The sequence below is a fragment of the Alosa pseudoharengus genome, unplaced genomic scaffold (assembly GCF_046254945.1).
Source record: "Alosa pseudoharengus isolate Yale_2024_CS ecotype anadromous, Long Island Sound unplaced genomic scaffold, YU_APseudo_1.1 YU_APseudo_1.1_scf_19, whole genome shotgun sequence".
NCBI lineage: Eukaryota > Metazoa > Chordata > Actinopteri > Clupeiformes > Clupeidae > Alosa > Alosa pseudoharengus.
The window spans coordinates 11,975,382-11,987,862 of record NW_027468657.1 but is presented as its reverse complement, the minus strand read 5'-3'; the positions used below and the strand labels follow the sequence as shown (position 1 = coordinate 11,987,862).

Sequence of the window (12,481 nt, the reverse complement as noted above, 5' to 3'; positions counted from 1 at the left end):
CAAGGAAAACCCATTCATTTCTGAAGCTGATCGTATAAAGTATTTCCTATATCGTAGTCTATAGGCCTAAGCTTGCTCGCAACAACAGCAAAAATGAAACTGAAGGGAGGATGTCTCCGCGAAGACACCGCTGTTACATTAGATGCGAACTCAATCGCGAAACCACGCAGTAAAAAAACCGACTGCTGGTAATGAAGGTAAATTGCAAAACAATGCGCTGCCGCCACTGTTTAAAAAAAAAATCTAGCGGAAACACCGTGCCTTGCTCAAGGGCACAACGGTGGAAGCCGGGAATTTTTCAGGCTACTGCATGGTAGTGCAGCTCCAGTAGGCCTAATCTAATATGTGTGTACAACACATCAACGAAAATATTAATTGACAGATATGTAGTAAAGAATGGACATATAAGAATATCATATACTATGCTTTTGTTCCTCGCTTTTTTCTGCTTCTCATATGGTGGCGGTGTGAGTATAGGACAGAATTTTTCCTATTTGTTTTATTTTTTAACTATCCTGGAACCTCTATTTGTCATGTGGGCTGTAGAAGCAACATTACAGTTATTTGCAAATTAACACTTGTAAACAGATGGATGGATAGCTTAGAATGGCCATTGACATTCAAAATGGGCCACTGTCAGATCTCAGATTTAAAACTATCCAATAGTTAAGACCACAACGGAAGAACAACAATATTTAGTTAGATCTTTTTTATTTCATGGAAATACAACAATTTCACTTCCTTTGCAGGACCATTTGTTGTACATTTTCATTATTTTCTTCACGGTTTTTTGTATTTCAAAAACATGATCACTCGTACAACAACATCATGAACAAAACCTCATTTCACAAAGAGTCTCATGATGACAATAAATTACACTGGTCATGCTAAGGTTTTTTTTTTCTGAAAACAATGCTTCGTTAATTTTCACTTCATTTATTTATTACTTTTATATCAACAGATTCACCCCTTCAAGGAACAGTAGAGTGTACTGTATGCATAAATATAGTACTGTAAAGAGACCAATTACTCAAAACAAATACTGTACCCAAATAAAAACAGTAGAACAAAGTCCAAAAAAGTTATAACAGTTGATGAGTGAGTGAACTCATATATGAATTTACAGTAACAGCTGCCATACCAGACAGTCTCTTAAATGTTTCTTTTATATGAATATAAAATGAGAAGAGAGAAACAAATTGCATTTGTTTTTTAACACTGCTAAATCAAAGAGATCAGAATAGTGAATACTGAATACACCTTTACTAATTCCTTCTCTCTCCTCTAACTTTCCTTCATCTGTGAAAGAGGCGACATTTGTGTATTAGCTTCAAAAATTAATTTGACTTCTCTCATCTCTTTCAGTAATTTTGTTAAAATTACTGCTTCTATGCTCTGCCCTACCTGCAGTTCATAGGTGATTACCATGCTGTTCACTCTGCTAACAAGGGGACATGTTAGAGACCCTGGCCTGGCAGCACCACAAGAGGTATATCAGAAGACTTTCCTATGGGTCGGTCACACAGTACTGCCCTGTACAGCTTAGCAACAGCACTGCTCTCTTCATGGTAGGTATGTGTGCGAGGAAAAATAAATGTGTAAACCATTCAAACAAACTGGTGATGGGCTCAATTAAAAACTCAGATCATGATTTTCAAATATTAGTAAAGGCAAGTATGCTGAAGGTTTAGATCATGAGATGATATTTAAAAACAAATAACAATTACTACACTCAGTACCTTGTTTAGTCAAACTCCAAATCTTTTTTCTTTACAGTGGAACACAGGCATTAATAAAATGGCACAGAAGCCTAAAAAGGATAGAGATCAAATAAATACAAGAATTCAGAAAGCTGTAGTCTTTTTTGTTTGTTTTCTTTTCATACACTCCACAGTGAGGGGGCTCGGAGAGGGCTTCATACATACAGACATTGAGATTAATTCTTTGTGTCCAAATTATCAAATCAAAAATTAAATAATTATTTTTTTTTTTTTACATACGACAAATGTGTTGCCCTGACCTGGGCCGAGTATAAAGTGAAGAAATAAAATATTTTTTTAAAGGGTGCTTGGGCAACACAAGGGATTTCTCTGCTTTACTGAATGATTTTACAGGGGGACATTAGATTGTTAAAAAAGTAAGGAAATCTATGACGTATACTTTTTTTCTCAGTCACCAAAGACTCAATGGTTATATGACATGAATTTAAAATGAAGAAAAAAATAGTCTAATTTTACTCTGAATAACATATTTTTTAGTAGTTCTCTCTCATCTTTGTAGCATGAAATCTGTCAAAACCTTTCACAGTTCTCATGCTGTATCAGCTATCCCTCTTTATGTTTTCTCTTTGTTTGTTTGTTTGTTGTTGCTTTTATAGTTACGCTTTGGGCCCGGGCTGATCAAAAAAGAAATCCAGTGGATCCCTTTCCACCTCTAGTTCCGCTCTACACCTTTTAAGGTGTGCTGTGATCTTTCAGCTGGGGACTGCGAAGAGTGTTGAGTGTTAAAACTGAAAAAGCTATAGAGAGAGAGAGAGAGAGAGAGAGAGAGAGAGAGAGAGAGAGAGAGAGAGAGAGAGAGAGAAAGAGAGGAAGAGAACGAGAGAGAAAGAGCACAGAAAGGCCACTGGCCCTCGAGTGCCTTCAAAAGAGTCTGGAGGTAAAGAGAGTCCATCTGGAACTTCCGTACATCAGGGAGGGTCCACGGTATCAGAACTCACGATGGGTGTGTGTGTTAGGTGTGTATGACACATGTGTATGTGTGTGGGTGTGTGTGGCGATTTGGTGAGCTGTAATGGGTTCCGGGGAGAAGAGGTGGTAGGGGGTGGCGCAGGAGCATGAGGGGGGCAGGGTGTCGTGGGGTCACTTTCAACACGTGGTGGCCAAAGACTGGTGGATGGGAGGCTGGAAACAGCGCACGTGCTCTACCGTGGAACTGTCCGTTTCTACGGCCTTCATGTACTTGTTGAGGATGGCGAAGATCTCGTTGTTGAGGATCTGGTACTTCCTGATGCGGTCAGCCATTTTCTTCAAGGGCTGCGTGAACAGACACAAAAGTACAAAAGTGAGGTGCTATCAGGATGAAGAGGCTACTACAACATATGCTCTGATGTGTTCTTGGCTTTTTTTAAGTGACCTTTAGCCTGTGAGGATGTACTCACCACATTCTTGATGATTTCGTCTTTGCCATCTTGCCGCTGGACTTTCAGCAGATGGTAACAGAAGTCAAAGAGGTCAAAGCGGCGCTGTTGTCCCAGCAACACGATGATGGCACAGCCGGCCCAGTTCAACCCATCCCCAAAGCACTGCCTGTAAACATAAACAAACACAATAAACGACAACAAATAAAGCACACAAAAAAAATAAAAAAAACAGCAGAACGATATTCAACTTCACAGGGTCACAGAACGATGAGGTGAAGTGGAGGTGGGGTAACCGGACGTACTCGGCGGTGAACTCGTGCGTTCCCACGGGGATGCAGTAGACGAACTGCATGGCGCTCCAGAGGCGGTGGAACTCCATGCACTCATCCACGTGCATGACGCCGTTGGTGGGGGGCGGCCCGCGCCACACGGGGTCCTGCAGGAAGCTGCGGATGCGTGTCAGGATCACCTCAAACATGGACAGCCCGCAGCACAGTCGCTCCTTGGTCAGCAGGTCACCCTCACGCGCGATGGCGATTTGCTAATGAGAAAGACACACACACACATCAAAACAAACCCACAAGAAAAACAGAGGCATCTTTGTCAGCCAGCGGCAACATAAATGAGCACATCAGTTCTAGACATGTCAGCTTGCCAAGGATAAGACAGGATAATGACAGATACAGGTAGGGACTTCATCTTGCTTCATCACTAATTATACCACAAGCAGGTGATGGATTGGTTTTTCACACAGACAGACTTTGACTGCTTGTCACAATTTATTCCAAAGGTAAGATGAGAAAGGGGCGCAGGATGCCACTATGATAAGTGTCTACTGAACACAGCGTAGTATGGATGAGTATGGATGAGAGAGGAGCACAGGATGCTGCTATGATAGTGTCTACTGAACACAGCGTAGTATGGATGAGAGAGGAGCACAGGATGCTGCTATGATAGTGTCTACTGAACACAGAGTAGTATGGATTAGTATGGATGAGAGAGGAGCACAGGATGCCGCTATGATAGTGTCTACTGAACACAGCGTAGTATGGATTAGTATGGATGAGAGAGGAGCACAGGATGCTGCTATGATAGTGTCTACTGAACACAGCGTAGTATGGATAATAGTGTAGGACCAATCGGTCTAAGACTATTATAGTTATCAATACAAGAAATGACAACAGTTTATATAAAATATGTACTGTAATGAAAGGGCCATCCTTCAGTATTAAACTCACTATGCATCTTTATAAGAGAAGTCACCATTGCGGAGACCATTAAAGCTATGGCCGAAAGAGGGCTCATACACAAGTAAACAGACTGCAGTGTGTTCCAGACTCACCTGTGGGGTTCCCAGTCTCTCGATCAGAGGGACCAGGTGGAGAGGGGCGTACTTCGCTTCCAGCCTCTTCATCCTCACCTCCAAACGCTCGCCCTCTACAGATGGCATAATGAGACAATTACGTAATAGCACATACTCAATGACACATCTCGTATACAGTTAGGAACAAAGTGATTCATCATGCCCCTGGCAAATATTGATTTAATGTTGATTTTCTCTTGACCAGTATGTTTGTTCTGACTGAAAATGACACTACCACATGGCTAAAGGTTGTAAGACAATGTGGTAGAAACATGGAATAAAAAAAGAAGCGTTTTCATCTTTTTTTCCAAAAGTACAGACACACACACACACACACACACACTTTTCAAATACATTATACATTTACATAGAGTAAAATTATCCATGTTATCACCAAGTATTGACATGTCATGGCGGACATTTATCGTTACCTCTGGTCAAACACAATGAAATGCTATTCATTGTCAATTTGTTATTTAGACATATGTCTGTCACATCCTAAAATGGGGGCTGTAGATTTCTAACCTTTGATGTAGACTCTGGGGAGAATGTTCTGAAATGGCGCGGCGTGAAGGAGGTCACAAACTTCTTCCTGTGACTGTGATGAACAAAACAACAAAAAAGCAAAACAAACAAAAATAATAGAAGCAGATAGTGAAAATCAACACTTCAGTGAGTCACTAAAGATCCCAGGACCTTCAACAATGGACTCTATTCTGGCAAAGGTTGTATTCTAGTATGCCAGTTGTGGCATTGTTTTTCAGTATTGAATTCAAATGAAATCAGGGGCACTAAAATGGTGTATAGACCTTTTTAGCTTTGTTTACAAGGCTGTGCAATTAATTCCTGTCAAGATTTGTGTCCAATTTCACCAAATCATGTACAAAGACACGGTCCAACTGGACAGTACATGTGCCAATGTTCTTGAGCAATTACATCAAGCCATTGCTGTCAAATAGAGCCCATTGTATTCACAGTGTCAACAATTCTCTCTCACACAAACAAACACACACACACACACACACACACACACACCTCTACTGATGGGGAATTCAAACCAGGACCCCTTATGAAAAAAATGCAAGAGAAAAAAATGGAAGATAGATAAGAGAAATTGAAAAATAGACAAGGCGGGACAGGAGAGGAGACGCGGCACTGTCATGGTCATGCTAACGCTAAGAGAGCAGACTGCTAACAAGGCGGAGGGGATGTCCAGCGACTCCGACTGACCCCAATCAGACAGAGGGAGCCCTGAGCCTAAAGGCGTCACCATGACTACCCATAATCTGTTTCTCTCTCTCTTGAACTCACTCACACTTCCTCTCTCTCTCTCTCTCTCTCTCTCTCACAAATACATCACTGTCTTACTCCTGTCTGTCCTTGCCCAAGCACAGTAACACACACACACACACACACACACACACAGACAGAGGTCATACTGTGAGTCACCAATACACACGCACGTTGTTTTTTTTTCGGGACACAGACGGACAGAACTTTTAAAAGCAAATCGGATTACAGGCCAGATTACATCTCTCGGCTAGTCAATATAAAATGTTTAATCATTTAAATTGAAAATAATAATAATAATAATAATAATAATAATAATTTGATTGAAAAGTGTGCGGTGTATTTAAACGTGTCTCCAACTACGTTTCAGCCATTCCCTGTTGGGTCTCCAGTGTTGACAGACATAACGGAGGGCAGAGGTCAATGTTGTTATAAGGGTCAAAACTACATGTGGTGTTCATAATAGCTCATATTTTTAATGTTACATCCCAAACCTGGAGACAAATTTTTAATTGATGCTTTACACTATAATTTTGCACAATAAATACACTAACACAAACACCAACAGCAAGGGGTGGAAGATGTAGCTTTTGTGACAACAAATACAAATGCTTCTACACCAAACCAACCATGCAGGTCTAAAGATGCAACAGAAAGACACTGGGTCTCTACTGACGTGCTCACAGTGCATCTAACTTCTGCCACCCTTAGAATAACATAGTAATAGTAGACCTAGAAGCAATTCTATTTGGTGACACAACCAAAACTACCGAAAGACGTTTTTTTGTTTTTTGTGGTGTAAGACAAGCGCTAGTCCTGTCCTTTCAAACAAGATTACTGGAAAATAAAATGTCATCAGGACTTTGGTAAGCAAACAGAGGGGATGATCATGATTTAACCCTTTACATCTCACCTACGATAAGAGTTACAGTGATATGTATCGAATATGCTTTTCATCAGAATTAAAGACAATTCCTGACAAAGCGACCTTGGTGTTGATCCTCTCCTTGTTGAGCTACACAAAGAATGAGGTACATTGAGGTGCACTGTATGTGTGACAGACATGAATGCGGGCATTCCAGAAGATTCCATGGGAATGTCATGAAGATGCAGGCGGGGGAGGGGGGGGTTGGGTCACATCCAACCACTGGTCTCCATCGATCAAGTTCAACACAATGGCCAACACAAGAGCACTGTGCTCAATGAACAAGCAGACTGAGGTTTAAATTTAAACTCTTCATTCTCTGTTCTCAACTACACTGCACAAAACCAGGCAAACGCACACCTCAGCGGAAAAAAAAAAGTAGGAAGTAGAAAAACAAGAGAAACAGAAAACAGAAAGAACCCAGAGACAACCAGACACTGGCTGACAGCCCACAACAGTCCAGAAGTTCAGCATGCAATGCAGTGGCCAGCCAGTATGTGATCAGAAGAAATGAACAGAGAATAGACAAGTACAGTACAGAGAGGAAGCTTAACTGAATGCTGAAATGAGCGTTCGGCAACCTTGAGACTTAGGCTGGAGGAGGCCATGAATACATCATGACCGCACATATGCTTCAGCACAGAACATGACAAGCAGCCAAGAAGAGAAGAGAGTTGCTCCTCACTGCCATAGAGATAAGGGTGGGTCTTACAAAAACACTCAAGGGGGGTATTATTACAATTTTACTCCAATAATAATGACATCAAAGTACACTATTTCTGATCATGTATTTGCTGAGGTTGAATCTGTATGTAAATGTACTCCAATGTATAAAATGTTCTATTGTCAATTTTTTTAAATGGAGGAACCACTTATATTTTGCCTAGAACATTCCAGAGGGATGTTTTAATGAAAATATAACTTCCTTATGTCTATGGCAGAGCAGTGCACCCGTGAGTAGTAACAGCTGTGAGTAAAGAAGAGAGCAACGACAATCAATGTGCGATCGATTTTGTTTGTGATTCGGTGCTTTTGTTTGTGGGTGGGTGGGTGGGTGGGTGGGTGCGGTACGTGGAGAAGACCTCGATCCTTACCACCTGTTGTTTGTTGCCAGCGTGTAATGAGAAATAAAGTTGCATTTCAGAAAACAGCAGTAGCAGCAGCAGCGCCAACCCACATCCCCCTCCCCAACACACACACACACACACACACAGCATTTCTGATACACAAACAGCATTGTAGATGACATCCACACACTCACAGTCCCAATACAGTATTACAGACACTCGCGCATGCCCACACACACACACACACACACACACACACACACACACACACACACACACACACACACACACACACACACACACACACACACACACACACACACACACACACACACACACACACACACTCAATTTTGGATGGCTGATATGAGCTAGAATGTGCTTAGTCAATACAAATTGACCTGCATCTGAAAGACAGTCATGCAGTGAGTGTTTGATCCAGCGCCAGAGATGAGAGCGCCCTCTCTGGATGTGGCAGACAGTACCACACTAATTTAGTCCAATGCCAGACTGGCTCTGTGTTTATAAAACAACAACTACAACTACAACAACAACAACACTACTGTGTTGGCTGGACTTGTGAGTGCAACGCATGCACACAGTACTGTCTTTTTGCTTTTAAGGGAACATGTGATGACAAGCGTTGCTCTAAAGTACACACTAGCCATTCAGAAATGGCACGATGCCTGCTTAAGGCACTGATCGTATGTCTTTGGGGCCTGCTGCGTTAACGGTTTCTGCTGAGACAAACAACATCTTAATGATGTCTTTATGCGTGACTATAAGGCGCTTGAGACCCTTAGGGGACAGGACATCGCCGACCATAGAGCCCTTATGATTCTGAATGGGGGGGGGGGGGAGAGTGATTAAAAGTGCTGCTCTAAATTGCACCAAGTCAACACTGGAAAGGAACATGAGTTATACAGCAACACCCCCATACAGATTATCCTGGACAGGAAATATAAAAACAAATAAAAAGAAAATGACCTTGTGTATGTGTTTATGTGTGTGTGTGCATGTGTATACATATATGAGTGTGTGTGTACATACTTCTGTAGGATTTGGGGGGTGGAGGGGGGTGTCAATATTGTCCCTGCGTATTGCAACCGTAACCAGATGTTATGTAATGAGTGTGTGTGTGTGTGTGTAGAGTGGACATTGGGTTGTCTCACCAGAGCCTGTTCGATGAGGAGGCAGAAGAGAATGGCATTGCCCACCTCCCTCAGACTCTGGAAGACGTCCGTCTTCAGTTCAGCGTACTCAATGATGTCCTTCAGCTGGTGGTGAAAGAACTCCAAGATGCCTGGCAGGCACAACACCAACAGACAGACCACAGATTGTCATCAGAAGCAGCAGCAGAGGTACAGCCACCAGACAACATTCTGTGTCTTACAAATAATAATATGGGGAGTGATTAAAGCATTTTGATCCCTTCAAACAGCCATCACTGCTGCTGTGGAAGCACCCTGCTGGACTGGCCACTGCTCTATTAACAAGGAGATAGTAAATATAAAGTCATCGTAATCCCCTCAGGCCAAATTACACTTCCATTACCGTGGAATGGGATTAGCGTAGCATAGCTGAATCCCTGACCCACATTCAAAGTGTGTGTGATGGACAGGGCTCGGTGTGTGTGTGTGTGTGTGTGTGTGTGTGTGTGTGTTTGGGGGGGGGGAGGGGGATGAAGGTTGTTGTGGTAGTGATAGTGGAGGTGGTAAAGGTTGTGGGTGGTTGAGTTCACACAGAAGTGACTTAACGGCACAAATCTTATTGATCCAGTACGTGCTGTACCAACAAGCAGCTCAGCCAGCCATTGACTGAACCCCCCAGGGAGGTGAGGGCTAATCTGGCTGGTGGCTAATCGGAGCTGACAGCCAGCCGCTGTGTCCTGTGGCTCACCTGGGGAGCCATACTCGTGGCGTGGCAAGCGGCAGATCTTGGGCATCACCTCGATCAGGGTCTTGACGTACTGGAGGATAGTGCCCTGCAGCTGTGGTGGGAGGGGGGAGAGAGAGAGAGTTATGTGTGTTTGTGTGAGAGAGAGATTGTGTGTGTGTGTGTATGTGTGTGTGTGTGTGCACGTGCGTGCGTGCATGTATGCACAAAGAAGAGAGAAGAATTAGAAAAATGAAAATGAGTTAACATTACTGTATTCAGTACAATGCATGTAGCGATACATCAGCAACAAAGCTTCTAATTCTTTTTTTTTTTTTTTTTTTTTTAAATATTTTTTTGGGCTTTTTATGCCTTTAATTGGATAGGACAGTGGAGATTGACAGGAAGTGAGTGGGAGAGAGAGTCAGGGTGGGATCCGGAAAGGACCACGGGGCGGGAATCGAACCCGGGTCGCCGGCGTACGGTGCAGGTGCCCCAGCCAGTTGCGCCACGGCTGGGGCCAGCAACAAAGCTTCTGATCAATAATCAATATCACTGTAGTCGCTCATATCCATCTGCTTCACAGGAGCATTTTCAACTCATGACAAAAAGGAAGAACAGAACAAAGAGGCAAAATGATGGCTACCAAGCTTTTTACGATCTTGAGCAGCTCCTCCATCACCACGGCAATGCCCTGGTAACCAAGGAGACGGCAGATTGTCTTGAAGTGTGGCGGCCCCACAAAGTTCCTGTAGGAGCTGTAGATGTGGGAGTAGGCGATGTTCAGAGGCTGGGGAGGAACGGACGAGAGACGTTAGCACTGCACCATCACTTCACAGTCTGCCTGTACTACATCACCGCAATGGGCTCTGTGCACTGGCTTACTTGAAGTCAACTAACCAGTTTCCTGTTCGTGGACATGGCTGTCCACAAGCACCTGAAGAGGAGTGCTTAAGTTGTACCAAAACGTAAGAAATACAACGTATACGAGTCTAAGGAGCATTGCCGTGTGGCATTCTGCTTGGCTGCAAGTCATTATAAAAGGCGATTTTAGCTTCCACCTTTTTCCTAAAAACGCCAGCCTACGTGCAGTGGCTGCACAAAATAAGGAGGGAAGGATTTTTGGTGAGCACGTGTTTTGGTAAAACCGAAGCACTCCTGTTCAGGTGCCTGTTGACAGCGGTATCAACAAACAGGAAACTGGTTTGCCGACTTCAAGTAAGCTAGTGCAGAGAGCCCATAGAACTGACAGCACAGCATCATACAAAACCAGACTTTCAGCGTTTTTTTTCTTTTTTTTTTTAATGGCACCTTTCTTTGTGTACCCTTTTCATATTATCAATGTCTTATCCAAGACTCATATTGTCTACAGCCATCTATATAGGTGTTCCACACTGGTTATACCTGTATAATTGAGTATGTGATGAATAAACTTGAAACTTGAAAACCTGAAACGTGTATTGCACTGCGTTGAATCATGTGCACTGGCCCGGTGAACTACGTCTCTCTCCATATAATTAGTCCTCTCCCGTTCATGTACCAGATTGTTTTACACAGAAGCGCGGAGGAACAATTCCTTTCTACGTGACTCATCTGTCTTCTGTGTGTGAGTGAGGCATGTCCAGCAGCAGTGTACACGCACCTTGGAGCCGTACAGGTAGTAAGGCTGGACGTTGGCCGGTTTGTCCCTCTGAGGCTCCTGTGTAAAGGGAATGGCTGTCCGCACAAACCTGCAACCACAAGAGGCTTCGTCAGTCACAAGGGATACTACGCATCACTGGATATCAGACAGACACTGCAGTGGTATACAGTAACAAACGCACACACAGAAATAAACAGTAACAAACGCACACACAGACGCACACACAGAAATAAACAGTAACAAACGCACACACAGAAACACAGAAACATTAAAAAGTGGACAAAAGATAACGAATCAAGTGAGCAGAGTAACAAATCATGTCAAGTATGTATGTACCCTCACATGCTGACACAAACATATGCATAGAATTGCTACCAGTATAAGGCACACAAACATACATAATATACAAACACACGCTCACACACACATTCAGATGCAGCAGACAAAGACCCATACGCACACACACACACACACACCAACACACACCGGTTAGTGGAGCCGTTGTAGCAGTAGTTGGGGAGGAAGTCGAAGTTCAGCTCCCAGAAGACGTGCAGCGTGATGCGACCGTACGGGGCTGACACGTTGTGGTTGGCCTCGCGGAACATGGCGTCAAAGCTGTCCAGTGTCATATGCTTGCACAGCAGCCGGTGGGTCAGACGGTTCACCTCCAGCAACCAGTCCAGCTCCTAATGAAGGAGAAGGAGAGAGACAGGAAAAAAAGAGAAAAAGAAAAGAAACGAAAGAGATGCAGAAAAGAAAGAGAAAAGACGCAGGAGAGTCAACATGTGACTGAAAGCTTTTCTGACATTCCTTACATTTCTAACTAGAATTCTATTTGAACTTTAATTGTAACATTTTTAACTTTAATTTGGTCTTTTCAAACGTGATTGTTCAGCTGTCATCATCAGCTGTTTGCTTACCACGACGGAAGTGAGGTCCTCGCTCTCGAAGCGGCTAATGGCGTGGTCCAGAGACTTGTACATGGCCGCTGAAATACGCTGCGTGATCAGCCTGTTCAGGTCGATGGAGCGACCCAGCAGCTGAGGGGACAACACTTGCAGTGAGAGTTTGCCCACGAGGAACCTGACCGCTGACCAGCGATACAAACTCTGATACACCGAAACACACGGACTGTATGCAATTCTTCAATTCCTGAGTGAGTGAGTGAGTGAGTGAG

The 12,481-nt window shown here is 43.3% G+C and overlaps 2 protein-coding genes across 2 annotated transcripts in view; one reads left to right on the top strand and one right to left on the bottom strand.

The window, feature by feature from the left end:
- med7 (mediator complex subunit 7) overlaps positions 1 to 12,481 on the top strand; it is a 123,829-nt gene that overhangs the window by 67,698 nt on the left and 43,650 nt on the right. The gene's annotated exons all lie outside the window — the stretch shown is intronic.
- cyfip2 (cytoplasmic FMR1 interacting protein 2) overlaps positions 695 to 12,481 on the bottom strand; it is a 36,547-nt gene continuing 24,760 nt past the window's right edge. The window contains exons 19-29 of the mRNA XM_076291704.1: positions 12,225 to 12,344; positions 11,791 to 11,990; positions 11,305 to 11,392; positions 10,309 to 10,452; positions 9,687 to 9,777; positions 8,960 to 9,090; positions 5,031 to 5,103; positions 4,485 to 4,579; positions 3,445 to 3,683; positions 3,161 to 3,308; positions 695 to 3,035 (exon numbers count right to left, since the gene is read on the bottom strand). Of these exons, the coding sequence (XP_076147819.1) occupies positions 2,868 to 3,035; positions 3,161 to 3,308; positions 3,445 to 3,683; positions 4,485 to 4,579; positions 5,031 to 5,103; positions 8,960 to 9,090; positions 9,687 to 9,777; positions 10,309 to 10,452; positions 11,305 to 11,392; positions 11,791 to 11,990; positions 12,225 to 12,344 (1,497 nt within the window). The 3' untranslated portion in view covers positions 695 to 2,867. The remainder of the gene's footprint in view (positions 3,036 to 3,160; positions 3,309 to 3,444; positions 3,684 to 4,484; positions 4,580 to 5,030; positions 5,104 to 8,959; positions 9,091 to 9,686; positions 9,778 to 10,308; positions 10,453 to 11,304; positions 11,393 to 11,790; positions 11,991 to 12,224; positions 12,345 to 12,481) is intronic.